The sequence below is a fragment of the Mchenga conophoros genome, linkage group LG19 (assembly GCF_057382185.1).
Source record: "Mchenga conophoros isolate Kocher_MC1m ecotype Shallow Benthic linkage group LG19, M_conophoros_male_GT1.1, whole genome shotgun sequence".
Classification (NCBI taxonomy): Eukaryota; Metazoa; Chordata; class Actinopteri; order Cichliformes; family Cichlidae; genus Mchenga; species Mchenga conophoros.
This window is the reverse complement of record NC_140544.1, coordinates 18590296-18617972: the sequence shown is the minus strand read 5'-3', so window position 1 is coordinate 18617972 and position 27677 is coordinate 18590296. Positions and strand designations below refer to the sequence as shown.

Here is a 27677-nt window from a genome sequence, read left to right as displayed (position 1 = left end):
GGTCTTATTTGATGTACCCTCTAAAAAGAATCAGAGAAATAAAAATCCTAAAATATTCCTTGCTGACTCCAACAATGCTCTGCCAGTAATCGTTTGCTCTTGAGGTTACACCCACTTATCCTCAGCCTGATCTTTCTCCTTCAGCAGGATCTTCATTTGCTCCTCAATGTGATGCAGGTCCTGCAGCAGGTCACCGTCCTCAGACTCCATGCAGCTTTTTTCTGAGCTCTCCACCTCCGCCTCCTTCTCCTCCTGCTCCTTTACTCCCAGCAGCTGCAGCGTTCGCTGTTTCTCCTGGGACAGCTCCTGATGAAAAATGAAAAACAGGAGAGATACAGATTTTGCTTACTTAAAAAAAAAAATAGTTGATTTGTCACATATACATTTTTTAAAATCCCCTATTTAATACTTCATATAAGCCAAGTGAGAATCTTTTCATTGAAATCAACTTTGTTTATTGTGTCCAACATACTGTTTTAAACCTGCCTGAAGTTATTTTAGCACTAAGTACAACAACAACAAAAACATAACAAGCAGCTGGATAGCGTGGTAGTGAGACTACACGCCTTTGGAGCGGTAGTCGCAAGTTCGAGTCCTGGCTGAGGATAACTGTATCCAGTTAGGGTCCATTCGGGAGAAGGGTCTCATGGCCTGCTCTCCCAGTTACATGAGGTACAACACACATGCTACGGCCAGGACATCAGGGGGGTATCATCATCATCCCCGCCTGACCAACACTTGAGGAGGTTGTGGTTTTAAAGTAGTTAGTTCAGTTCAGAGTAAAGTAGCTAGTAGTAGAGGTGATGTGTAGACCTCTGGAGCTGGGGAGTGGCCCCTGTGACCTGAGCCCCGGATAAGCTAGAAGGTGGATTAGGTGGTCTGAAATCATGTAGTGTGTCGTCAATTCCTGTATGATACAGGAATAGGTTTTCAATTAAATACCTCGAGGGATTTTTGCAGTGTGACTGTCAAGCTGCTCAGCTCTTCTTTTTCACGCTCGACACCTTTCAGGGACTGAGCTGTGCCATCCAGGTCGCTGCAGTTCAGCACGAACAAACGTGGAAGTAAAACAAAACAGACAAAGAGATGGGGATAAAACCGTATTTAACCTGCGTTAAATCAGCACCACTACAATGATTGAGCATGGAGAATTAAGTTGAACGTATCAAGGCTGAGTGTGTACAGTTTGATCTGCTCCTGCTCCGCCTTTAGCTCCACGACCACTTCTTCAAACTTCTGTTTCTCCTCCTCCAGGATCTGGTTCAGACGCTCCAGCTCCTGCATGAACAAACAAACTGCATAACTATTAAAACATAACACATCAATGATCTCATGATGAAGGTGACTACTACATCTGCATCTTTCATTTTATCATCTCCATATAAAACTTAAATGATTTGTTTATTTACAAATCAATACTAATCTCTTAATCCTTGAAAGTTCACCTCTCTCTGAGCTCGTTGATGACTAAGCTCCTCAGTCTCTTCCATCAGTTTATCTGGAAGAAGAAATAAATATATTGCTAATACCCTGCCTTCACTTGTAAGACCTTTGAAAGGTAAATTTATTCAGATGACCTTTCTCCTGCTTACCCAGGTATTCTTGCTTCTCTTTGGCCAGCTGCAAGCCCTGAGCCTCCAGACTTTCAATCATCGCTTCCCCCAGCTGTGCATTTTTCCATGTGCTGTTGGGAAGATGCAGTGATTTGAGAAAATCAAAGCACTATTAGCAAAATTAAAACATTCAAATGCTTTTAAAAAGCTGCAGCAGACAAAGGAAGCATGTTTTTAACAGCAGAAGAAATGTGTCTCAAAAATAATCATTCTGAATGAAGTAAATGAATTACTCACACTTTCCCTGACTCATGGAGCATCTCCATCCACTGGACCTGCTCCTCCTGAGACTCAGCAGCCAGCACTATGGTGCCCTGGGGGCCAGACACACTGTGTTTTACATGTTAGCAGCTAATAAATGATCGTTTCATGCTGTAAAATGAATTTTGGCTGGGGCGGTGCTGGTAGTGTGTCTCTCTACAGCTCCAGTCAGTTAACTATGTGCAAGTTGTTTGACATGTTTATTTTTGTAGAAATTTGTTGTTGCGTGTTGTCTGTGTGCAGCTTTTTCTCCACACGCAGCTTCACAGATGACAAGTTTTAGACTTACGTGACATTAGTTTGTTAACCACTTGGGGGCAGTAGAAAAAAAAACTGTAACCACAACATTAATAATTAACATCTACCTTATTTTAGAGTACTTCATCCTGGCATACGGATTTCTAGCTTAGTTTTTGGTGTCCACCAGCTTATTTTAAATTTGATTTAAACTTGCAATCATTTATAATGTAATGGGAAAAGATTTTTGTTCTTACAGAGAAATCTTCAAGGTTGATGATGATGGCAAAGGGCATCCCCAAGTCTTCATTTGCTGACACCACACATCCTCCCAGAGGAATGACTCCCTAAGACAGGAAAAGGTTTTGTTTTTTTGGTCATTTGAGTTCATTTGATCTTTCAAAACTAAACTAAAATATCAGAAAACAAGCACATCTCTAACTTTTGCTCAATTTTGTTATTGTTACCAGAGATACTGCAGCTGCTCACCTTGGGGTGAATGTTGAAGTACCTGTTGGTCTCAAAGTTTCTCTTCTCACTTTCTGCATAGTAGAGCAAGAAGCTGTCTTTGATGATGAAGAATCTTTGTACCAAGGAAACAATGAAAGCAAGACTGAGTGAGTCCTGTGGGGCTAAAAGGAACCAACGTCTGGCATCGCTCTAAGTTTTAGTCACTCGATTGACTGAATATAAAAATGTTTTTGCTGATAACCCATTAACACTTTTCTCTGCTCATTTCTCTTTATGCAAGTTTTTCAGTCTTATTGCACACACGTCTTTTGTAATATCTTTACTTTCTCATTACTGAATCCATGCTATGTTAACACACTCAGCCTAGGGACTCAATTTTCTTTTACTGCTGCTGCACTAAATAATTTTGTGGTTTTGAAAAAGTTTCTGTTTAAACAACTGTTGAGTTGCTTTGGGTTAAATAGCAGTGACGAGTACAGTTATTTTGTGTATGAGCTGCTGTTTTCTGTCCATTTTATTTTTTGGAGCATTAAGAAGAATATTCATATTTTTCCTAAGTCCACCGGTCCAATCATCAGTCTGTTCATCACACCAATCATAACACAGAGAAATGTGTGGCAAGAGTGGAATCATTTTTTTTATGTATTAAAATGTAAAATTAAGTTTAGAGTGTTGTGAGAGCACATGTTTTATTATTACAGACATACTATAAGTATAATCTGGATGAATATAATATATAATAAACCATTTTAAACCAGTTTTTGTTATATAACATAATCCCATTTATCGATCTGTTAATCAGAGTACTGCAAACAGGTCTACACACTGGAATGATAAAGCCTTCTTAAAATAAGGATGTTTGTTTCAAAGAGTCATTACATTAAATTAAATCTGACACATATAAAAAGAGACACAAGAAAATTAGTTCATTTACAGTTCTGTGCAAAAGTCTTGAGCCTGCCTTTATATTTTGTTAGGAAAATGGGAAATAGGTACAATTATTTATTGAAAAATGTGCAAACACACATGTAAATAGAGTCTATAGAGCAAAAACAGAGTTTGTGCAATTCTAACAAGTTTGAAATTAACATGAAAAATATTTGGTATGATTTATCACTCCAAAAGACCTGTTTCGACTTATTTTCAGTCTAGTTTTTATTTAATTTGGCACGCACCAGCATTTTCTCTTTGTTTTCCTTCCTTAAAAATGGCTTCTTGACAACCGCTCTACCACTGAGACCATTTCAGTAAACAGTAGATGGATCAACTGCACGGCTAGAAGCATCTCTCAGGTACCATGTCAGGTCTTTGCTGGATTTTCTTCCCTATTAAGGATGTGACTGTCAGACAGTACAGATAAAGCTTTAGGCCTACCACGTCCTCTTTTGTCCTCAATTTGTCCAGTTTCCTCACAGGACATGCTGCACACCATCTAAACAACTTTTCAGGTAGCGGCACTTTGTTGTTGTAAAAATAGTTCTTTGCCAGATTGTTTGTCATGTGTAAACTCAGCATTAGTTCATCATTCAATGTTTGAATGATTCATAGGTCAGTGTGAACACACAGCATTTCATCACAATACAGAAAAACACTGAAAGACCTTCAGAAAGCCTTGTAGTCTCATTCCTTGGAAACAAAATATAAAGAAATGAATAATAACTCAAGGCTTTTGCACAATACTGCACTAGTTTAGGGAGTGGCTTTGTGAGTTTGGGTGGGACTCATAACGGAAATGACTGACTAAGAGATATATTTATTTTAGAAATTAATCAAAACTAGTGAATAAATTGTTAACATTTAGTTTCTAGTATGAATACATCCTACTTTTCCAACACTAGAAGATGTTCCTGTCTTTAGAAAAATCTCCTACAACACATCCAAATGTGTAATACTCGTCCTGACTTTCATTAAACTATTTAATTTTCACCCTAAAAGCAGCTGTGGAATATGCTGGACTATTAACACTTAAGGCTGATAAGTCTTTTACATACATTTCATCCCACTGGTTGGGAGATTTATATTAAACAGCTGGTAACGACAATAAAACCTACTAAACCAAATTTAGCACAGAAATCCAAAGAAGCACTTACTGAAAATTTTAGCGACCTTTATGACACAAGCAGCTGGGATAGGTTACAAATGGTGTGCTGCAAATGGACTCTCTGGATCCACCGTATATTGTCGTTTTAACTGTTATGTAAACTAAGAGCATTACCATGACTCAAGATATCAATCCAGGCATTTTGACCAAATTTAAACTGCTCTCAGGATATACTGAAAATGCGGGTGTGGATAAATATTTCCTGTTATTATATAAAGCAATCCTCTAATACAAAACATGTCAAAGTACAGTTTACAAAATCCTATTGCTCTCTTCTGGGATTAAAAATAAAGAAGTTTAATCAATAAGCATTCATAAAAGATAATAAATAAAACAATTATTGTCAATTTATAGGGAAAAATTACTCCAGATGTTTTACCTACAATTTGTAATGCAAATTAAAAGGTTTCATTTTCTCTCAGTATGCAAGAATTTTTATTTTGCAGCTGTAACAGCCAATAAATGAGTTCTAAATACAACACAGCTAATTCAAACTTTTAGTTCAGACTTTGATACAGGAGAGAAAATTCTAACCACTTCCTAAACATGATTGTTTTGTCGCTGTCAAGGGGCAGCCTGCAAACTAAAGAAAAAGCTGAGGCATCAAGAGAATTGATCACATTTAGCTGTAGGATCAAAACAAAACAACAACTTAGTCACACCTCACCCTTACCTGCGCGACCACTTGGCTGATGGCCGACCGAACGGCCTCTTCCAGAGCACGCCATGCAGCTGCACTTTGGTGCTGATGTCCAGCAATTCAGAGTCTGACTGCTCCATTGATGACCAGGGCGAAAACCGAGAGTTCCTGGATGAAGACGAGAACATCCTCTGTGGCTTCCCTCGCCCTGGGAGGTGGGACAAAAATGATCAATAAAATAAAAATAAATAAACAAAGCACAATGCAATCACTCAATAACAATTAGTCCAGCAACACCCGATAAACACACACATACACGCACGCATACACACATAGAGGTGCTGCAGGCACAGCTTCAATACAAAGCAGGAAAAGCAGAAAACAAATCCCAATAACTCAGCAGGGCGGAACGATGCAGCTGCCAATACGCTCATCAGCTGGAGGCAGACTGACTGCACAGCGATGATGAAAACAGGATGGGGGGGGGATACTGGAAGGCAATGGGGGAGGGAGAGAAGCTTTAGGAATGAGTTGCTAAATCTGAAGCCAGTCGATATATTCCAGCCAGTAAAAGCTGTTATTCAGATTACAGTATTTGCAGAGAGGAGCAGTTTCCAGTTATTGGCAGGTATGAACTCTCCAGTCTCTCCATCAGTCCATCCTGCACCCTAGCAGTGAGTTAGGAGGAAAGCCATGGTTCCACAACTTTCTATTAAAGAGGATGAAGAGTCAGAACAGTTGTTGTATAGCTTTAGTGTCACGGGTATCAGATTCATTTACAGAACATGTGTCCGAGTGGATGGACGGAAGATTATAAAGATACCGATAGTTCAGCCTTGAAATCCAGGACAGATAAATGCTGTGTAACTGTAAGGCAACAGTTGCAGTCTGAACCTCTGTGATTTTATTCAGACTCTAAAGTCAAAGTCAAAACATGTTACTGACCCATTATGTTTGTAAGTTAAATGATCAGACATCATCACCAATTAAAAAAACTTTAATTTAGTCATCATAAAACACGCTCCTTTACAACTGATTTTTACAATCAAAGTATGGAAATAAGGCAGACCCCTTTAGGAATGATAGGAAAAGAAGAGAAAACTGATTCACACCGACCTCCACCGAAATTAACTATACAACTATCAGCCTGATATCCCCACCCCCCTTGATTGAGATAATCAGCCCCAATATGAGCCTTTATCTTTAATCATGAAATGCATTTAGATCATTTTAAATCTGAAGGGGATGTGCCTTCAGCCAATTAAACCCCAGTATTTTGGCTGGAAAAGATGATGAAGCCTCGAGTTGAAATATTAATTTAAAAAAATTTTTTTTTAAATTTATACTTTTGAAACTGATGGGATCATGTGTGAACAAACTACATTCTGAATAAGAAGTTATAAAGAGATATCTTGCAGCCAACTCTAGTCTCCAAACTTTAAAGAGGCTATTTAACCATCATAAAGCTTTTTTCCCTGCAATGTTAATTAAATTTAATCAAGCCACAAACCAGACCCCACATTAAGTTTTAAGGTTTTCTGTAAGGGATGAAAAAAAGCTGTAGATTGCCGTAGTAACTCAAGTTACAGAGATATAATGGTACATAATGAGGCTGCCTACTAGTGTGCCAAGTTGTCAAGCATCACAGTGGAGGGGGACGGTTCCCAGTTCCCTTTAGTACGCACAAACAGTTTCTCAGAAAAAAAACAAAAGAGTCATGCAGCTTCTGGTCTGCATGCAATTTCACCCCACCTTCTGTCACAGTCACTCAAAAAACAAAACAAACAAAATAAAGCCTAAAACAACACGCCGTGCTTCTTCTCATACAAGTTAGAATTAATTCACAGGTCGTGTGTAAAAGCCTTAAATTTATACATAAATCAAAGACCCCTCAAGTCAGTCTGTAGCTTGTTGAGTTGGTACTGCGAAGACGAGTTCGTCGATGTCCAAAAGTTCAACATAGAAAAAAAAGAAACTGTAATTGAGAGTAAGCAGTTCTGTCTCACACAGGAAATCCCCATGATTGTGGAGGGAAGAAGTTGCTTTGTACAGTATACATACATATACAAACACGCGAGCTCTGCTGTGAGCAGGCACAGTGATACAGAGGATATCCAAAATCAGCCTACTTACATTTTAATGGTGCTGGAGCAGAGAAGTAACTGAGGCAGAGCAGCATTTGGGACCCTCTAACTTTCAGATCTTGGTGCGTGAATAACATAACGAGCACCTTTATGATCAAGACAAACCCTCTGTACACATTTCAGACTTGGTTGCACTGCTGGCAAAGAAGTGACCTGGCCTCAATTTCACCTTTTTGGTGATTATTGCTGTAAGTATAATTACTTAATAGAGAGTTAACCCAAATAAAATTCTCCTCAAACAATCTTTAACAGGTCTGTTCTCCTGTGCCCAAAAAAGTTTTACCCAATGAATGCCCTCGAGCAAGACAAATCCCTCCACCACCTGAAAACACTCTACAACACAGACTTATCCCAAGTTTAAATATAAACTAAAGACATTTTAAAGAAAAGTGACAGTTGATGTTCAGATGGGAGGCTAGTTGTGTTTGTCGTTATGCAGGATTTAAAGGAAACTGTGTCGCATAAACAAAGAGCTTGTTACAAATGATTTCTCTAGCGGTGCCGGACACTCCACTTGCTAGACAAACTCACTAGCCACGGAAAAACTGTTACAAGCATCTTGCTGGTTAATCTGTCTGACCTACTGTGAAAACATGACCTCTGGCAAGAAGAAAACATCTTGTACAAGCCAGTGTTGTTTGGGGGCCATCCTCTTCAGAGATCTGTTTCAGGCTTGCTAATATGGCACTTAATCAGATCCAATCCATCAGTATTGTTGCTAATTTATCTACACTCTATACAATTATTTTTAAAAAAGTGAGTTTCACTGCTTTTGAGATATCACAAGTTTAATCAAGACTAAATCTCACTGTGCAACTGCCATCTAGTAAAAGGTCTCTAATGAAATCAGGGCTATTTTTCGACTTGGACGAGCACTATAACGCAACACTGAAAAATCCACAGTGACCTAAATGAACTCATCTAAAAGATCCACCTCTGGCATCTTGGAAAAAAATGATTTCTGGTGGAATTAATGCATACATACAGTAGATGCATTATACTTTGTTGTCAGTGTCATTAGATAAAATGTCATCATGTGCACTGGTTGTCACTGGAGCAACTCTGATTTTCACTCGTTCCCTGCTTCGAGTTCATTTTCAAGTCATAAGAAGTCCCTGCACAAGATCCATTAACAGACACCAAGCAATAAGACATCTGAATCCACCGTGATTGAAGTCTTTGTTTCAGCTTCTTCCTCCTGTACACCCATCTAAAATCCATCATGAGCTGTGGGTCTAATGATGGTGACCGATGGACAGCACCAGCGGAATGAGGCAGCCCAGCACCAGAGCTACCACCTCCACCTTGCTCAGTCCCTTCCCTCCGTTTCCTCCCGCAGGAGCGTGACTGTGACCGCCGCCCCCCACCTCAGGCAGAACGTGGACCGTTGCCACGTAGAGGAATGTGCCAGCAGAGAAAAGCATGGCGACACCTGTGGCGTTGACGTCTGACAGTGCTTCTTTGCTGCTCTAAGAGGGGAAGAGACAAGAACAGTGTAAAGCTTAAAGTTCTCCTTTTCTAGTGACTCCAGTGTTGATGAAATAATGTCTTTGTAGTATTTGGGCAGTAGTGTAAAAATCACAATACAGACTAGTAAGATGACAGCTGGATATCTAGATCCTCAAAGTACTGTATTGTACCAAACAGTTAACACTGAAAACTAAACATCTAGCAAAATGAAAACAGATCAGTGCAAAAATATAATAATTACCTGACTGAGACCTAAAAATGTGAGCATGGCGAGGACTGGCGCTGCCAGGGCAAAGACCAAGAGATGTTTGCGGATACGATTTCTCTCGAGACCGGCATGCATTAGGAAGGATACAAGACCAAATGCTGCTGGCGCCTACAATCAACAAAACAGAAGAGTTTATATAGCAATTTACTGCAGCAAACAACAATCAATTCTTTTACCAGTTAATTTGTAAATTAATGCTGAAAAAAAACCCTCTGTGTATTATAAACTCAGTAGCTGTACTTAAATTTAATTCATTTGCAGGCCTGCAAAAATTAAAGACACCCTTACTGCTTCCTTAGGATTTATGGAGGAGTAGTAATTGATCATCATTAAGTGTAAGCACCTCTATAAATGCAGCTGTTTTGTCAGTTTGCTCCTCTGCAGCGATCAGCAGCAGAAGCAACTGTTTGTCTAGGAAGGGTTGTAGGTCCATTTTTATACAACAACAAGCAAACATATCCATCATCCTTGAGTGACAATGATTATTCACAAGAGGAAAACATTCAAGATATCAGACAATCTTCCTAGACATAGACAACACAGCAAATTCATCTCAGGGTCAGACTGTACAGTGCCCAGATAGATTGCAAAAAACAAACAAACCAAGAGCTACATCTCAGACTCTACAGCCCTCAGTCACAATTTTAAATGTTAAACACAGAACCTATACTGAATGAGTATAGGTTCTGTGGAAGGGTTGCTAACAGAAGGAATCTTCTCTTTAAAAAGAACATGGCAGCCTTGCTTAAGTTACCAAAATTCGATCCGATCAACCCACAAGACTTCTGGAACAATGTCCTTTAGATAGACAAGACTAAAGTAGAGATGTCTGGCCATAATGCACAGCGCCACATTGTTTTGGAGAAAATCAAACACAGCATATCAAGAAAAAAACAGATCATACAAACAATGAAGAAGGGTGGTGGAGAAGTTATGATTTGGACTTGTTTTGGAGCCACAGGACCTGGACACCTTGCAGTCATTGGTAAACAAATCGAAGTATTCAAGAGTCAAATGTAAGGCCATCTGTCTGACAACTAAAGCTTGGAAGACACTGGAAAATGCAACAGAATGACTGAAAAAAAAGAATCAAAGTGTTGCAAAGTCCAGACCTCAACATGGAAAATATCCGGCAAATCTATGAGAGACTAATAAAGTCACACAGAAAATAATTACTGAAGTTATCACATCTAAAGATAGTTCTACAAGCTACTGAATCACTGGGCTTGTTAGTTTTTCACAGGCCTGATCAAACTTTATTTTTAAGATGCCAGTATACGTATACACACAAACAAACAAAAAAAAAAATCAACCACTGACTGCATTATATATGATGTATATTTACCTTATGCAGCATGATAGCTACAAAGACAATGAGCTGAACGCTGGTCTGAGAGGTTGAGGCAGCAGCACCCAATGCAACACCATCAGCTGCAGGCAAAAAAAAAAAACAGAAAGGTACAGTAACTACTGGAACACTTAAAAGCAATGATTCGTCATTAAAACAGCAATAAAATCTGGATTAAACTACTGTAATAAAAAGAAACTAATACTGTTTGAACTGAAAAGTAACATTTGTGTATACATTTTCCAAATTAAAACAATTTAAAGCTTAATTAAATTCATAGTATTCTGAAGTAACACAAACTCAGGTACAGAATAAAATTACATCTTTTTCATGAGTTCCACCAAATGTAAATACATATTTAATATTTATGATTAAATATTAATATAATTAATTAATATAATACAATTTAATATTAAATATTATTTAATATTTATTTTGTGTACAGTAGCATTATCAGACGATATTAAATCAGACCTACCTGCAGCATGGACCACAAGCCCCAGGGTGGTGGTGATTTTGGAGGAAGCAACTCTTGCTGCCTCTGGATCTAAACCAACCAACCAAAAATAAATAAATAAATAAATAAATAAACACACATACACAACTCAAACAGTTTGTGGCAAGGAAACAAATCAATAATCTTGATGGACCACTATGTCCACACCGAGTTAAACAGCACCACAACATTGGCAGACTTTGAAGAGTATTATCAGCTTAAATAAAGATCTCTAAAATTGTTCAGTGCAGAGTGTGGGTGCATCTGGGAAAACAGAATTAGCAGTTGAGCCATTTGGATGTGTTTTGGGTTTAATTCAATCTTATTTTTCGAGGAGAATAAGATGAGAAGAGACTAATGACGAAGCTGCTTTTGCTGCTTTTCCCTAACCAACTCTGGCTAAGGCTATTTGAATGCTTACCTTCAGTGTTGTGAACATGAGAACTACCTATCTGGTCCACCAGTAGCATAAAGACAAAGCCTAGAACCAGAGACACTCCAATGTAGGCATGGAGCTGCTCTTGATTGTGCTCATGCTTCCCACTAGCACTAAGAGCTGCCTCTGCTTCACCCTTTCCCTCGGAAGCTTCTGCAACTGCAGACTGGCCGTGACTGTGGTGTCCACCTGCTGAAAGAGAAAAATCAGCAGAAAAATGGTCTGATAAAGACACAAATACGTTAATGCATCAGAACCAAAGAAATGTAAAATTAAAATTCCATCACACAGCACAGAGACCATCATAAATACTGCTATAAATACTGATATGGAAATGACAATAAGTCAGAAATTGGCAGAAACTGATTTCATGATGTTGCACTTTACTTTCCTCTGTTTAAATAAAATTCATACTGTTACAATGTACACAAGCACATATCATTGGTCTACATGCTCTCTACTTAATTTTCCTCTGGTATATTTCAGTTTAAGCCTGTTGCAAGCATGAAGGAATCCAGCGCTGTCACAAACATCTAAAGACTATTTTAGATTTTGCATTATAAAGTGCATAAAATAAGAAGCAGACAGGAAATGAGGAAAGAACAGACACTCAGGAAAGATGCACCCCTGAAAGTTACAATTACTCAGTACTTTCAGTAGAATGACTAATCAATTATGTAACATATAATTATCTGTAAAAAGGTTCAATCAACTGTTTAATCTACATTGCTGTTAAATGTACATAAAAGAAATTAACAAGTTGATTCAACATGATGGAAAACCTGAATATCTTTGGGTTTTGTATTGTCAGTCAAACAAAACAAACAGTACGAGTATGTCACCTTGTACAGTTTATTCAAGTAACAGATAAAATAAATAAATACATTTCATCAGCAACACAAAACAATTATTAGCTCAAGGTCTTCTAACAAGATTTTTTTTTTCTTAACTTACAGGAAGCAGCCAAAATTGTGTGTGGCGGGGGCAAAACAATTTGCTTCTCATTTGAAATTGTGATCACTTTTGGAAGTATTTAAACAACTTGTTTTGTCTGACTACCAACCCAAGAAAGATTACATTTACATTACACATCAAAGAGAAAAGCAGCAAAACAACACAAAGGGAAAACTTGGTGTCCTTTCTTGATAATTAACCGGCTAACTAATTTAATCTATCTACAATTAGGAGAGACGTTTATCACTTATTTATGTTTATTTGACTATTTCACCATGGCAGCCTCTGAAACACACTGTACATTAGAAATAAACCAATATGACAGTGGATGCCCTGAGCTTTGCAACTCATCCATGTATTTCTTAGCTTAAGGAACACGTATTTTTAAGAGCTGTAGCACATCCCGGCTGATTGTGAAAGGCATTATTACTAGTTTTCTGAGCCATAGACTAAAATAACCGAATGAGCTTATCTTCAAACGTGCACAATCCAAAGATATTGCAGTCCGTAAAAAATCACGACTATTACATTGTCTTACAGTTATTGATACAGTAGTTAATTCTTAATTGTCTGTCCATTCATGATCTGAGCAAACCTTCCATCTCCCCCAAGGAACCCTACCTTCAAGGATTTCTTCGTAAAGTGCATGGACCCCTTCTGGGATGATCACGGCAAGTGCAGTCCCACAGAGCAGCCCTGCTCCCAGCACAGTGATCAGCTTCAACTTCTCCTAAACAAAGTCAGAGACCCAGACCTTAAGCACAGTAGCTTCTTATTGTTTGAAAGTTCAGTCCATTTTATGATAGCTTGGTAGCTAAAGTTAGCTACATGCATATGTATGTCACAAACCTACCTCTGAGAAGTTAACCGCTAAAGGTATCGTCCCGGCCACATAACATCCCACCAGCATCGCAAGGGACAGCAGGCTGATCGAGCTAAAATCGTCCATGACTGCACTTTTCCTCTTCGGCTAACCTACTGCTAAGCTATACCATCAAATCCAACCTCCACCTGCGCTTTTAGCACGGACCTTTGCTCGTGACGGTAAAGTTCAAGAACATTAGTTTTTTTGGTGGTTAATTCAATACACGTCACGACCCACTTTCGGTACCAACCCGGTCTGGTGCTAAACATCCACTTTATAACTGGTCAGTGTGTCGCTCACTGGCCTCGGTAACGCAGTCAAAGCTAAGCTAACTAGCGTCAGTATGTATATGCCTTTCGATATTAATGAAAAAGAAACCCGGAAACAGTAACCGTCCAGTGCAAACAACTGATACTTCGCATATTTTCTGTCAAGTCCAGTTGTCAGAATAATATTGCAACTTCCCGATTCGGTTAGCGTCAACACACCGGCTAACTGAACATCTTCTTGTTTGGAGCTGATCAAAGTGCTTCCGGGTCAGAGTTTAGGCGACCTGCCACGTATCCGCGAGACTCGCTGGAAAAGATAAGGAAGTAATGTGACAATTTTAGCAACAAGTCATAAACATGGGGAAAAAACAAGAATAAACACCAACAGTAGATTCTGTAAGAGAATTTGCAGTTTTTATTTTTGTGCGGTTTTTAAAGTTTTATTTATTTGTTTGGCTATTTGTTTATTTAGTTATTTATTGCAAATAATAATACACTTAAACGTAAAATATGACTATAAATAAATAATACACTGGAGGAAAATTGTTAATACTTTTTTAGATTTTCAATGTAAAATTTCCAGATTGTTATATTTAATTTGCTTAATTTACATAATATTCACTTAATGTATATAATGTTGGTGGTCCCCATCTTTAAGAAGGGGGACCGGAGGGTGTGTTCCAACTACAGGGGGATCACACTCCTCAGCCTCCCGGGGAAAGTCTATGCCAGGGTGCTGGAAAGGAGAGTTCGTCCGCTAGTCGAACCTCGGATACAGGAGGAACAATGCGGTTTTCGTCCTGGTCGCGGAACACTGGACCAGCTCTTTATCCTCTCGAGGATACTTGAGGGTGCATGGGAGTTTGCCCAACCAGTCTACATGTGTTTTGTGGACTTGGAGAAGGCATTCGACCGTGTCCCTCGGGGTGTCCTGTGGGAGGTGTTGCGGGAGTATGGGGTGTCTGGCCCATTGCTACGGGCCATTCGATCCCTATACAACCGTTGCAAGAGCTTGGTTGACGGGGGTAACTACTTTGGCACAACACCGACAACATTTTGAGCATTTTCGACAGTTTGTGAAATGGTCGTCATTGGCATTACATGCCAGTAGTGTTCGCTAACTGACTTTACCGGTGATTATATTTATTATTGTTATTATTATTATAATTATTATGTATTATGATTAGTTTCCCCACCGGAAGAATGCGACGTTCTTGCCAGAACATTCCCAAATAATTGACCACGTTTATTAACAGATCAATTTTCTCCACAGTTTTAGGGTGAGCTAGAATAGATATATGGTTTCAGTAATACGAATAAGAGCGCAACAACATAGAGACAATGACGATCACACTCATAATTTCATTACGTTAGTGCACCCATCGCTCCGCATCCTTAACGCTACATTGATGTCGAGAGTCTCTGACACAGCTGTGCTCTGCAGCACAGACACCCTGCTTATCTGTGATTCGGCCAGACTGGTGTTGAACTCCAAAGACATGCGCGGGGTTAGGTTAGTTGGCTGTTGGTGTGAGTGGTTGTCTGAGTCTCTCTAATAACCCTCCAACAGACTGGCGACCTGTCCAGGGTGTACTTTTGCCCTATGACAGCTGGAATACAACCTGAATAAAATAAGTAGGAGAAAATGAATGATGTTTATGAACTGTAGTTAATGTAGTCAGACAATAAGTTACCGAGCAACAGGCCACAAGTCTTGGTGCAGAATCATACTAAGATTTAAAAAATAAAATGTTGGCACTGGTGTTTGAAACAGTATACTGTCAGTAAGACTGGAGCAACTGCACACATCTGGAAACTAATAACTAGAGTAGTTAAGTAACATTTTGTTACTGCATCCATTTAGCCAGGTATAATTAGCATGTCTACATACATGTCATTTCTAATGTGGTCCTATGTGGTATGTTGTAGGACAGTGAAGTGTCTGACACTGACCATGTACCAGTGCCTGAGAACACTGGTATGGAGGGGGAGAACGCACCTCTTTACTGTATTTGTCAGAAACCAGACATCAACTGCTTCATGATGTAAGTATATATCAGTTTTATATTTGCAGTACGCGCAGTAGGGGTGGGCGCTAGCTTCAGCAATGTTATCAGAGTTTGTTTTTTTTTAAATGAAGATCTTCTATTTCGAGAAAACTACCAATAAGGATATATGCACAGATATAGAAAACAATACTGTAACATTTTATTGATGCTTGCAGTTTGGAGGCAGCAGTATTTGCAAGTGTAACTAAATTCCAGGCATTTTCCATCCTTATTTTTCTATCAGCTTTTTTCTAATTGTCAGTGTGAACCAAGGTGTCAGCAGCAGCATTATAGTGCAAAAGTAGTGACCCAGCATAGATCAAATGTAAGCACAAAAGTAGCCAAGGTAGTGTTTTTCCTGGAAGTTTTAAGTGAAAGGATAAAGTATAAAGTAACTGCTTACCACTTTAGTTTAACAATGATTAATGAAATGTAACCGTGTAACTCATCAGCAGTCTGCACAGTATGGTCACATATTAAAACTGAAGAATATGTTGTACTTGTTGTAGTGTTTCATCATGGGTCCAGTTTTTACCCAGGTGCTTAAAGCCCTTCTTTACCCTCATGTAACACCAACAGTAATTTCCAACCACTATTTCCTGTTCCTGTCAGTCAAACAAACAGACGACAAACATCTTCTATAAACAGGAATAATGTCATTTTATCGGATTAGAAAACATCTAATCTAGCGTTGATATTACACTGCTGTTTAGTGTCTGGCTGATCTCAGTGTCACCAAAATATCTGCCCTACATGTCAAACAATGAGAGAACTTGAAACAGTAACATCACCTAGCAGCTTATTTTAATTAGTGCTAACGTTTTGTTTGCTGGCTAACATTGCTATTATTATAGTCACAGTTAATTGACTTTGAATAGCTTTATTTCAAAAGTAATTTTACAATTTCACAGCCATTTAGCTGTGTTAACTGTACATGCTGTAGGTCATAAGGCGTGCATGGATCATTTTTATAATCAGCCTCTTATCTTTTGTCCACCACAGACTTTGCCATGATAAATTGGTCAGTTGACAACCAGGAGCCGTACACCTTAACCTCAGAGGCCAGGACATCCAGGGGCAGTGTGAACACGCACTTGTTTAAGTGGGACGCAAGATGGACTATAGAGGGCCACCCCCTTGCCAGACAACCAAGTGCTGTCCCTGTCCACGGCCAGTGTGAGAAGGACTCTCACTAAAGTCAACCCACACAAAGCTGCTGGACCAGACAATATACCTGGACGCGTGCTCGGAGCCCGTGCTGACCAGCTGACTGATGTCCTAGCGGGCATCTTTAACATCTCCCTGAGTCAAGCTGTTGTGCCACAGTGCTTTAAAACCACCACCATCATACCTGTCCCCAGACCTTCCCAAAGCCTAATTACACAATGATTGCCTGAGCCTATTCTTGTTAAATGATGAAAAACTCAAAGGCACGTTTGGGCAGTGGATCTGTGTGAAATCAGCAGCTTGCAAAACTAAATCAAAATGTGTGCTATTGATTCTAAAAATAGAAATCACAATAAAGTTCAACATTTACTAAAACTGCCATTCAGTCATCTGAGAGTCTTTACTCATGAAATTATAACGGTTAGATGAATGTATATGCAGTGATTTACTGATCAATGATAAAAGGGGAGATTTATGCAATAACGAAGACTGTCATGAAAAGTATTTGGCATCTGATCTCCTGTAACCTGCGGAGCTAAGCTGTTTTACCAGCTCTTCTCTCTGATTTTTCTTTTATGAAAAAACACAAGTTGTCAAAGTTATTTGTTTGCAAATGTATTTCAGAAATATCGACATACTTTTTTTAATCAGCAGAAACTTTATGTCAGTAGTGCAAAAACCTGCACTGATCTGACCTCATTTCTTCCTCATCCTGATTCCTGACCTGGGAAGGGAGAGAAATATTTGTTTTTGTTTGTCTTCTTGTTTTATTTAATTCCTTGTGGGATTTGGATCCAACACGTAAAGTATGCATATTATGCACACACACAAACACACATGCAGCTATTACCCATTTCTTGTATTCTTGAATAAAGACATTGATTTGACACATTTAATTAGCAGCCAATTGTTTTTATTGTTCAATTATTAAGAAAAAAGAAAAGGTGGGGGTGGGTGGGATGGAAAGTAAAGGGAGAGAGGAGAGAAAACCCCAACAATCCCCTCTGAGCAAGCACTAGGCGACAGTGGATAGGAAAAACTCCCTTTAAAATTAAAGGAAGAAACCTATGACAGAACCAGGCTCTAGAGGGGGCAGTCAACTGTCGGGACTGGTTGGGGGGTGACTGTGAAGAGAGGGGAGGGAGATGGGAGAGGTGTTAGTAGTTAAGGGGGGGGGGGGGGATTAAGCTGGAATAGAGGTGGGGGAAGAAGAGGTGACATTGGCAGTAGTGAAAGAAGGAGTGTTCTTCCTCCAGAAGAAGCAGAAGCGTTTTTTCTGTTTCTTCAGCTGCTTTTCCACGAGCACCTTTTTCTCGAGGATGAGGATTTTCAGCTCCTCGATTGTTTCGGTGTTTTGCTTCTGCAGCTTGTTGCATTTTTTCTCCACTTCTTCTTTTTCAGCTTGTTTTTCTTCCAACCTTTCTGTCAGCACTTTAGATGTTGCCTCCTGTTTTTGTAGTTTTTCATTTTCTCCTTCCAGCTCAGATACTTTGAACTTCATTTTGTTGTAAAGTTCTTGCAGGTTTTGGTTGTTCTTCTCAAACTCCTGGAGAAGAAGTTTTTCTTCTCTCTGCTTACTGACCAGCTGTTCTCTTTCTTGAAGCAGGTCTTGATATTTGTGCAGTGTCTCATTGAACTTTACCTGCAGCATCCTGTTGTTTCCCTCCATGAGCTGGAGTTGGCACTCCATGTCTCCCTGCTTTCTGTCCAGCTGCTCTTTCTCTTGAAGGATTTCTTTATTTTGTCGCAGAGCTTCATCAAGCTTTCGTTGCAAGCTTTCATTTTGTTGCTTGATGCTCTGAAGATTGGAATCCATTTCTTTTTGTTTGATTCCTTGTTCCCTTTTCTCTTGGAGGAGCTTCTCATTTGCTTGCTCTGTGCGATCAAGCCTTTTTTTCTCAACATTGTATATTAGCTCCATGTCTCGGAGGTTGCTGTGCAGCCCTCTCTTCTTCATGCCATCTTCTTTCTTCTCTTGGAGGAGTTTTCTATTTTGTCGAAGAGCTTCATCAAGCTTTCCTTGCAAGCTTTCATTGTGTTGCTTGATGCTCTGAAGCTTGGAATGCATTTCTTTCTCTTTTAACTCCTGTTGCCTTTTCTCTTGGAGAAGCTTTTCATTTTCTAGCAGTGTGCGATCAAGCTTTTTTTTGTATACACTGTACATTAGCTCCATTTCTTGGAGATTGCTGTGCAGCCCTCTCTTCTTCGTGCCGTCTTGTTTCTTCTCTTGGACAAGTTTTTTATTTTGTTGCAGGGCTTCATCAAGCTTTCCTTGGAGCTCCTGGTTCTTTTTGTCCATGTCATGGAGATCTTGTTGTTTCTCCTCAATAATAGCTTCCTTTTCTTGAAGCTGGTATGACAACTTTTTTAGTTGAGCGCTCTTTTGCTCATTTTCCTCCATCAAGAACTTAATCTTCTCGGTGTTTCTGAGCGCTTCATCCTCCATTTCTTCCAAACGCTTTTCCTCTAGTTCCACTTGGTCACACCAAGGAAGAGAGGAAAGGGAAGAGTCTAGTGGCTCATCCCAGGGAAGAGCGTATGGGTCAACTTCTTGTCCCTTTGGATTTGTTTGAGACATCTTGGGTCTGGATACAGTTACAACTGCAAAGGATCCAAATATTTCAAAAGGCTTTTCTGGCGAACGGTTCAATGCTGCACACATCAAGGCTGCGAGAAACGGACTAAAAGTCGTTGCTCTTCACCCCTATTTATAGGTTTTAAGGGTCAACGGATCAAAGGAAAGAATGGTGGTAAGATTCTACGTGTGTGACGTCATAATTCTGTAAGGCAATGAGGTTGTCACGTGATATTTTTGGAGGAGGGCATTTTTCAACTTGGACAAATTATCAATAAAGTTTCAATCTCTGTTATTTTCCCCAAAAAACGTGTTGTCGCAATAATGTTTTCTACTGTAATATGTGCCAACAGATGGCGCAGTTTAAAGTTGGCTGTTACTCTGCCCAGTCTGCTCCCATAGAAGAAGAATGTAGACCAATAGTACTTTGACGATGTCCGCTGATCGTTTCCGTGTAAATCTTAGCATTGCTTTAGCCGTCAAGCTAAAGGTTTAGCTTCATACTGCCATATTTGCAGAGTAACAAAATATTTAAACGGTCTCAGATCATGGTGAGTATTTGAAAAAATGTTTATTTAATGTGAAGCCTGTGATGTGGAAAGGTTAGCAAGCGTAATTTTGCCTATTGTGTTATACACGGGTGCTTACATCCGAGTAATTTTGATCTTTTCTAAGGTCCATGGGTTTATCCAACGAGCAGCTAAGTCACCGTTATATCTGTAATTTTGTGTGCAACGTCTTAATGCAAAAAAAAAAAAAAAAAATCAAATCCCAAATCAACGCAACGAAGCAAAGACTAAACAAAAAAAACCCACAATGCGTTTTTAAGCTCTCTCTGCGTTCACTGCCTCTGCAAGTGTCAAACTTCCTCGCTTTAGCTGATGCTAACCAACATTAGCGCTTACGGTTCGTATATAAACACAACTGTCAGCCCTTCACTTTTGGTGCCGACAACATTTTGAGCATTTTCGACAGTTTGTGAAATGGTCGCCATTGGCATTACATGCCAGTAGTGTTCGCTAACTGACTTTACCGGTGATTATATTTATTATTGTTATTATTATTATAATTATTATGTATTATGATTAGTTTCCCCACCGGAAGAAGATAAGATAAGATAAGATAAGATAAGATAAGATAACCTTTATTAGTCCCACACGTGGGAATGCGACATTCTTGCCAGAACATTCCCAAATAATTGACCACGTTTATTAACAGATCAATTTTCTCCACAGTTTTAGGGTGAGCTAGAATAGATATATGGTTTCAGTAATACGAATAAGAGCGCAACAACATAGAGACAATGACGATCACTCTCATAATTTCATTACGTTAGTGCACCCATCGCTCCGCATCCTTAACGCTACATTGACGTCGAGAGTCTCTGACACAGCTGTGCTCTGCAGCACAGACACCCTGCTTATCTGTGATTCGGCCAGACTGGTGTTGAACTCCAAAGACATGCGCGGGGTTAGGTTAGTTGGCTGTTGGTGTGAGTGGTTGTCTGAGTCTCTCTAATAACCCTCCAACAGACTGGCGACCTGTCCAGGGTGTACTTTTGCCCTATGACAGCTGGAATACAACCTGAATAAAATAAGTAGGAGAAAATGAATGATGTTTATGAACTGTAGTTAATGTAGTCAGACAATAAGTTACCGAGCAACAGGCCACAAGTCTTGGTGCAGAATCATACTAAGATTTAAAAAATAAAATGTTGGCACTGGTGTTTGAAACAGTATACTGTCAGTAAGACTGGAGCAACTGCACACATCTGGAAACTAATAACTAGAGTAGTTAAGTAACATTTTGTTACTGCATCCATTTAGCCAGGTATAATTAGCATGTCTACATACATGTCATTTCTAATGTGGTCCTATGTGGTATGTTGTAGGACAGTGAAGTGTCTGACACTGACCATGTACCAGTGCCTGAGAACACTGGTATGGAGGGGGAGAACGCACCTCTTTACTGTATTTGTCAGAAACCAAACATCAACTGCTTCATGATGTAAGTATATATCAGTTTTATATTTGCAGTACGTGCAGTAGGGGTGGGCGCTAGCTTCAGCAATGTTATCAGAGTTTGTTTTTTTTTAAATGAAGATCTTCTATTTCGAGAAAACTACCAATAAGGATATATGCACAGATATAGAAAACAATACTGTAACATTTTATTGATGCTTGCAGTTTGGAGGCAGCAGTATTTGCAAGTGTAACTAAATTCCAGGCATTTTCCATCCTTCTTTTCATATCAGCTTTTTTCTAATTGTCAGTGTGAACCAAGGTGTCAGCAGCAGCATTATAGTGCAAAAGTAGTGACCCAGCATAGATCAAATGTAAGCACAAAAGTAGCCAAGGTAGTGTTTTTCCTGGAAGTTTTAAGTGAAAGGATAAAGTAACTGCTTACCACTTTAGTTTAACAATGATTAATGAAATGTAACCGTGTAACTCATCAGCAGTCTGCACAGTATGGTCACATATTAAAACTGAAGAATATGTTGTACTTGTTGTAGTGTTTCATCATGGGTCCAGTTTTTACCCAGGTGCTTAAAGCCCTTCTTTACCCTCATGTAACACCAACAGTAATTTCCAACCACTATTTCCTGTTCCTGTCAGTCAAACAAACAGACGACAAACATCTTCTATAAACAGGAATAATGTCATTTTATCGGATTAGAAAACATCTAATCTAGCGTTGATATTACACTGCTGTTTAGTGTCTGGCTAATCTCAGTGTCACCAAAATATCTGCCCTACATGTCAAACAATGAGAGAACTTGAAACAGTAACATCACCTAGCAGCTTATTTTAATTAGTGCTAACGTTTTGTTTGCTGGCTAACATTGCTATTATTATAGTCACAGTTAATTGACTTTGAATAGCTTTATTTCAAAAGTAATTTTACAATTTCACAGCCATTTAGCTGTGTTAACTGTACATGCTGTAGGTCATAAGGCGTGCATGGATCATTTTTATAATCAGCCTCTTATCTTTTGTCCACCACAGACTTTGCCATGATAAATTGGTCAGTTGACAACCAGGAGCCGTACACCTTAACCTCAGAGGCCAGGACATCCAGGGGCAGTGTGAACACGCACTTGCTTAAATGGGACGCAAGACGGACTATAGAGGGCCACCCGCTTGCCAGACAACCAAGTGCTGTCCCTGTCCACGGCCAGTGTGAGAAGGACTCTCACTAAAGTCAACCCACACAAAGCTGCTGGACCAGACAATATACCTGGACGCGTGCTCGGAGCCCGTGCTGACCAGCTGACTGATGTCCTAGCGGGCATCTTTAACATCTCCCTGAGTCAAGCTGTTGTGCCACAGTGCTTTAAAACCACCACCATCATACCTGTCCCCAGACCTTCCCAAAGCCTAATTACACAATGATTGCCTGAGCCTATTCTTGTTAAATGATGAAAAACTCAAAGGCACGTTTGGGCAGTGGATCTGTGTGAAATCAGCAGCTTGCAAAACTAAATCAAAATGTGTGCTATTGATTCTAAAAATAGAAATCACAATAAAGTTCAACATTTACTAAAACCGCCATTCAGTCATCTGAGAGTCTTTACTCATGAAATTATAACGGTTAGATGAATGTATATGCAGTGATTTACTGATCAATGATAAAAGGGGAGATTTATGCAATAACGAAGACTGTCATGAAAAGTATTTGGCATCTGATCTCCTGTAACCTGCGGAGCTAAGCTGTTTTACCAGCTCTTCTCTCTGATTTTTCTTTTATGAAAAAACACAAGTTGTCAAAGTTATTTGTTTGCAAATGTATTTCAGAAATATCGACATACTTTTTTTTAATCAGCAGAAACTTTATGTCAGTAGTGCAAAAACCTGCACTGATCTGACCTCATTTCTTCCTCATCCTGATTCCTGACCTGGGAAGGGAGAGAAATATTTGTTTTTGTTTGTCTTCTTGTTTTATTTAATTCCTTGTGGGATTTGGATCCAACACGTAAAGTATGCATATTATGCACACACACAAACACACATGCAGCTATTACCCATTTCTTGTATTCTTGAATAAAGACATTGATTTGACACATTTAATTAGCGGCCAATTGTTTTTATTGTTCAATTATTAAGAAAAAAGAAAAGGTGGGGGTGGGTGGGATGGAAAGTAAAGGGAGAGAGGAGAGAAAACCCCAACAATCCCCTCTGAGCAAGCACTAGGCGACAGTGGATAGGAAAAACTCCCTTTAAAATTAAAGGAAGAAACCTATGACAGAACCAGGCTCTAGAGGGGGCAGTCAACTGTCGGGACTGGTTGGGGGGTGACTGTGAAGAGAGGGGAGGGAGATGGGAGAGGTGTTAGTAGTTAAGGGGAGGGGGGGGGGGGAATTAAGCTGGAGCAGAGGTGGGGGAAGAAGAGGTGACATTGGCAGTAGTGAAAGAAGGAGTGTTCTTCCTCCAGAAGAAGCAGAAGCGTTTTTTCTTTTTCTTCAGCTGCTCTTCCACGAGCACCTTTTTCTCGAGGATGAGGATTTTCAGCTCCTCGATTGTTTCTGTGTTTTGCTTCTGCAGCTTGTTGCATTTTTTCTCCACTTCTTCTATTACGGCTTGTTTTTCTTCCAACCTTTCTTTCAGCACTTTAGATGTTGCCTCCTGTTTCTCAAACTCCTGGAGAAGAAGTTTTTCTTCTCTCTGCTTACTGACCAGCTGTTCTCTCTCTTGAAGCAGGTCTTGATATTTGTGCAGTGTCTCTTCGAACTTTACCTGCAGCATCCTGTCGTTTCCCTCCATGAGCTGGAGTTGGCACTCCATGTCTCCCTGCTTTCTGTCCAGCTGCTCTTTCTCTTGAAGGATTTCTTTATTCTGTCGCAGAGCTTCATCAAGCTTTCCTTGCAAGCTTTCATTTTGTTGCTTGATGCTCTGCAGATTGGAATCCATTTCTTTTTGTTTGATTTCTTGTTCCCTTTTCTCTTGGAGGAGCTTTTCATTTGCTTGCTCTGTGCGATCAAGCCTTTTTTTGTCTACACTGTACATTAGCTCCATGTCTCGGAGCTTGGAGTGCAGCCCTCTCTTCTTCGTGCTGTCTTGCATCTTCTCTTGGAGGAGTTTTCTATTTTGTCGCAGAGCTTGATCAAGCTTTCCTTGCAAGCTTTCAATGTGTTGCTTGATGCTCTGAAGCTTGGAATGCATTTCTTTCTCTTTTAACTCCTTTTGCCTTTTCTCTTTGAGAAGCTTTTCATTTTCTAGCAGTGTGCGATCAAGCCTTTTTTTGTCTACACTGTACATTAGCTCCATTTCTTGGAGATTGCTGTGCAGCCCTCTCTTCTTCGTGCCGTCTTGTTTCTTCTCTTGGACAAGTTTTTTATTTTGTTGCAGGGCTTCATCAAGCTTTCCTTGGAGCTCCTGGTTCTTTTTGTCCATGTCATGGAGATCTTGTTGTTTCTCCTCAATAATAGCTTCCTTTTCTTGAAGCTGGTATGACAACTTTTTTAGTTCAGCGCTCTTTCGCTCATTTTCCTCCATCAAGAACTTAATCTTCTCTGTGTTTCTGAGCGCTTCATCCTCCATTTCTTCCAAACGCTTTTCCTCTAGTTCCACTTGGTCACACCAAGGAAGAGAGGAAAGGGAAGAGTCTAGTGGCTCATCCCAGGGAAGAGCGTATGGGTCAACTTCTTGTCCCTTTGGATTTGTTTGAGACATGTTGGGTCTGGATACAGTTACAACTGCAAAGGATCCAAATATTTCAAAAGGCTTTTCTGGCGAACGGTTCAATGCTGCACACATCAAGGCTGCGAGAAACGGACTAAAAGTCGTTGCTCTTCACCCCTATTTATAGGTTTTAAGGGTCAACGGATCAAAGGAAAGAATGGTGGTAAGATTCTACGTGTGTGACGTCATAATTCTGTAAGGCAATGAGGTTGTCACGTGATATTTTTGGAGGAGGGCATTTTTCAACTTGGACAAATTATCAATAAAGTTTCAATCTCTGTTATTTTCCCCAAAAAACGTGTTGTCGCAATAATGTTTTCTACTGTAATATGTGCCAACAGATGGCGCAGTTTAAAGTTGGCTGTTACTCTGCCCAGTCTGCTACCATAGAAGAAGAATGTAGACCAATAGTACTTTGACGATGTCCGCTGATCGTTTCCGTGTAAATCTTAGCATTGCTTTAGCCGTCAAGCTAAAGGTTTAGCTTCATACTGCCATATTTGCAGAGTAACAAAATATTTAAACGGTCTCAGATCATGGTGAGTATTTGAAAAAATGTTTATTTAATGTGAAGCCTGTGATGTGGAAAGGTTAGCAAGCGTAATTTTGCCTATTGTGTTATACACGGGTGCTTACATCCGAGTAGTGTTGATCTTTTCTAAGGTCCATGGGTTTATCCAACGAGCAGCTAAGTCACCGTTATATCTGTAATTTTGTGTGCAACGTCTTAATGCAAAAAAACAAAAAACAAAAAAAATCAAATCCCAAATCAACGCAACGAAGCAAAGACTAAACAAAAAAAAAAAACCCACAATGCGTTTTTAAGCTCTCTCTGCGTTCACTGTCTCTGCAAGTGTCAAACTTCCTCGCTTTAGCTGATGCTAACCAACATTAGCGCTTACGGTTCGTATATAAACACAACTGTCAGCCCTTCACTTTTGGTGCCGACAACATTTTGAGCATTTTCTACAGTTTGTGAAATGGTCGTCATTGGCATTACATGCCAGTAGTGTTCGCTAACTGACTTTACCGGTGATTATATTTATTATTGTTATTATTATTATAATTATTATGTATTATGATTAGTTTCCCCACCGGAAGAAGATAAGATAAGATAAGATAACCTTTATTAGTCCCACACGTGGGAATGCGACATTCTTGCCAGAACATTCCCAAATAATTGAGCACGTTTATTAACAGATCAATTTTCTCCACAGTTTTAGGGTGAGCTAGAATAGATATATGGTTTCAGTAATACGAATAAGAGCGCAACAACATAGAGACAATGACGATCACTCTCATAATTTCATTACGTTAGTGCACCCATCGCTCCGCATCCTTAACGCTACATTGATGTCGAGAGTCTCTGACACAGCTGTGCTCTGCAGCACAGACACCCTGCTTATCTGTGATTCGGCCAGACTGGTGTTGAACTCCAAAGACATGCGCGGGGTTAGGTTAGTTGCTGTTGGTGTGAGTGGTTGTCTGAGTCTCTCTAATAACCCTCCAACAGACTGGCGACCTGTCCAGGGTGTACTTTTGCCCTATGACAGCTGGAATACAACCTGAATAAAATAAGTAGGAGAAAATGAATGATGTTTATGAACTGTAGTTAATGTAGTCAGACAATAAGTTACCGAGCAACAGGCCACAAGTCTTGGTGCAGAATCATACTAAGATTTAAAAAATAAAATTTTGGCACTGGTGTTTGAAACAGTATACTGTCAGTAAGACTGGAGCAACTGCACACATCTGGAAACTAATAACTAGAGTAGTTAAGTAACATTTTGTTACTGCATCCATTTAGCCAGGTATAATTAGCATGTCTACATACATGTCATTTCTAATGTGGTCCTATGTGGTATGTTGTAGGACAGTGAAGTGTCTGACACTGACCATGTATCAGTGCCTGAGAACACTGGTATGGAGGGGGAGAACGCACCTCTTTACTGTATTTGTCAGAAACCAAACATCAACTGCTTCATGATGTAAGTATATATCAGTTTTATATTTGCAGTACGCGCAGTAGGGGTGGGCGCTAGCTTCAGCAATGTTATCAGAGTTTGTTTTTGTTTTTTAATGAAGATCTTCTATTTCGAGAAAACTACCAATAAGGATATATGCACAGATATAGAAAACAATACTGTAACATTTTATTGATGCTTGCAGTTTGGAGGCAGCAGTATTTGCAAGTGTAACTAAATTCCAGGCATTTTCCATCCTTCTTTTCATATCAGCTTTTTTCTAATTGTCAGTGTGAACCAAGGTGTCAGCAGCACCATTATAGTGCAAAAGTAGTGACCCAGCATAGATCAAATGTAAGCACAAAAGTAGCCAAGGTAGTGTTTTTCCTGGAAGTTTTAAGTGAAAGGATAAAGTAACTGCTTACCACTTTAGTTTAACAATGATTAATGAAATGTAACCGTGTAACTCATCAGCAGTCTGCACAGTATGGTCACATATTAAAACTGAAGAATATGTTGTACTTGTTGTAGTGTTTCATCATGGGTCCAGTTTTTACCCAGGTGCTTAAAGCCCTTCTTTACCCTCATGTAACACCAACAGTAATTTCCAACCACTATTTCCTGTTCCTGTCAGTCAAACAAACAGACGACAAACATCTTCTATAAACAGGA

At 39.5% G+C, this 27677-nt stretch overlaps 4 protein-coding genes across 7 annotated transcripts in view; all 4 read right to left on the bottom strand.

The window, feature by feature from the left end:
- Positions 1-5776, bottom strand: part of plekhd1 (pleckstrin homology domain containing, family D (with coiled-coil domains) member 1) — a 47471-nt gene extending 41695 nt beyond the window's left edge. Inside the window, exons 1-10 of one of the 3 annotated variants that reach the window (XM_085257538.1) lie at positions 5656-5776; positions 5357-5531; positions 2601-2694; positions 2369-2458; positions 1851-1927; positions 1593-1684; positions 1446-1498; positions 1184-1278; positions 943-1036; positions 116-306 (exon numbers count right to left, since the gene is read on the bottom strand). In XM_085257538.1, coding sequence (XP_085113664.1) covers positions 116-306; positions 943-1036; positions 1184-1278; positions 1446-1498; positions 1593-1684; positions 1851-1927; positions 2369-2458; positions 2601-2694; positions 5357-5511 — 941 coding nt within the window. In that variant the 5' untranslated portion in view covers positions 5512-5531; positions 5656-5776. Of the gene's footprint in view, positions 1-115; positions 307-942; positions 1037-1183; positions 1279-1445; positions 1499-1592; positions 1685-1850; positions 1928-2368; positions 2459-2600; positions 2695-5356; positions 5628-5655 lie in introns of those variants that run through there. The other 2 variants (XM_085257539.1, XM_085257537.1) reach the window with 2 other exon arrangements.
- A 528-nt stretch (positions 5777-6304) lies between these two features.
- Positions 6305-13865, bottom strand: slc39a9 (solute carrier family 39 member 9). Of its 2 annotated transcripts, none has more exons than XM_085256702.1 (7): positions 13293-13865; positions 13061-13169; positions 11471-11674; positions 11032-11100; positions 10551-10636; positions 9179-9313; positions 6305-8936 (listed from the first exon to the last, which is right to left on the bottom strand). In XM_085256702.1, the coding sequence occupies exons 1-7, from the start codon at positions 13386-13388 to the stop codon at positions 8703-8705; spliced, it is 933 nt and encodes a 310-aa protein (XP_085112828.1). In that variant the 5' UTR covers positions 13389-13865; the 3' UTR covers positions 6305-8702. The 2 variants fall into 2 exon arrangements, with proteins under 2 accessions (XP_085112828.1, XP_085112827.1); XM_085256701.1 differs by having other exon boundaries at positions 11471-11677; positions 13293-13864.
- A 3814-nt stretch (positions 13866-17679) lies between these two features.
- LOC146552046 (uncharacterized) lies at positions 17680-19697 on the bottom strand. The gene has a single exon (XM_085256696.1). The coding sequence runs from the start codon at positions 19448-19450 to the stop codon at positions 17972-17974; it is 1479 nt and encodes a 492-aa protein (XP_085112822.1). The 5' UTR covers positions 19451-19697; the 3' UTR covers positions 17680-17971.
- A 2682-nt stretch (positions 19698-22379) lies between these two features.
- Positions 22380-25927, bottom strand: LOC146552045 (uncharacterized). Its single transcript, XM_085256700.1, has one exon. It carries the CDS (start codon positions 25114-25116, stop codon positions 23722-23724), a length of 1395 nt encoding a protein of 464 aa, XP_085112826.1. The 5' UTR covers positions 25117-25927; the 3' UTR covers positions 22380-23721.
- Between the last annotated feature and the right edge of the window lie 1750 nt (positions 25928-27677).

Bases quoted from the DNA above. Each gene is read 5' to 3' on its own strand.
- slc39a9 (XM_085256701.1), bottom strand. From the start codon at position 13,388: ATGGACGATTTTAGCTCGATCAGCCTGCTGTCCCTTGCGATGCTGGTG. The intron at 10,637-11,031 runs GTAGGTCTGATT...TTTTGCCTGCAG, and splicing joins GCTTGTGGTCCATGCTGCAG to CTGATGGTGTTGCATTGGGT. The intron at 9,314-10,550 runs GTAAATATACAT...TGTTGATTGTAG, and splicing joins TAGCTATCATGCTGCATAAG to GCGCCAGCAGCATTTGGTCT.
- LOC146552046 (XM_085256696.1), bottom strand. From the start codon at position 19,450: ATGTGTGCAGCATTGAACCGTTCGCCAGAAAAGCCTTTTGAAATATTT.
- LOC146552045 (XM_085256700.1), bottom strand. From the start codon at position 25,116: ATGTGTGCAGCATTGAACCGTTCGCCAGAAAAGCCTTTTGAAATATTT.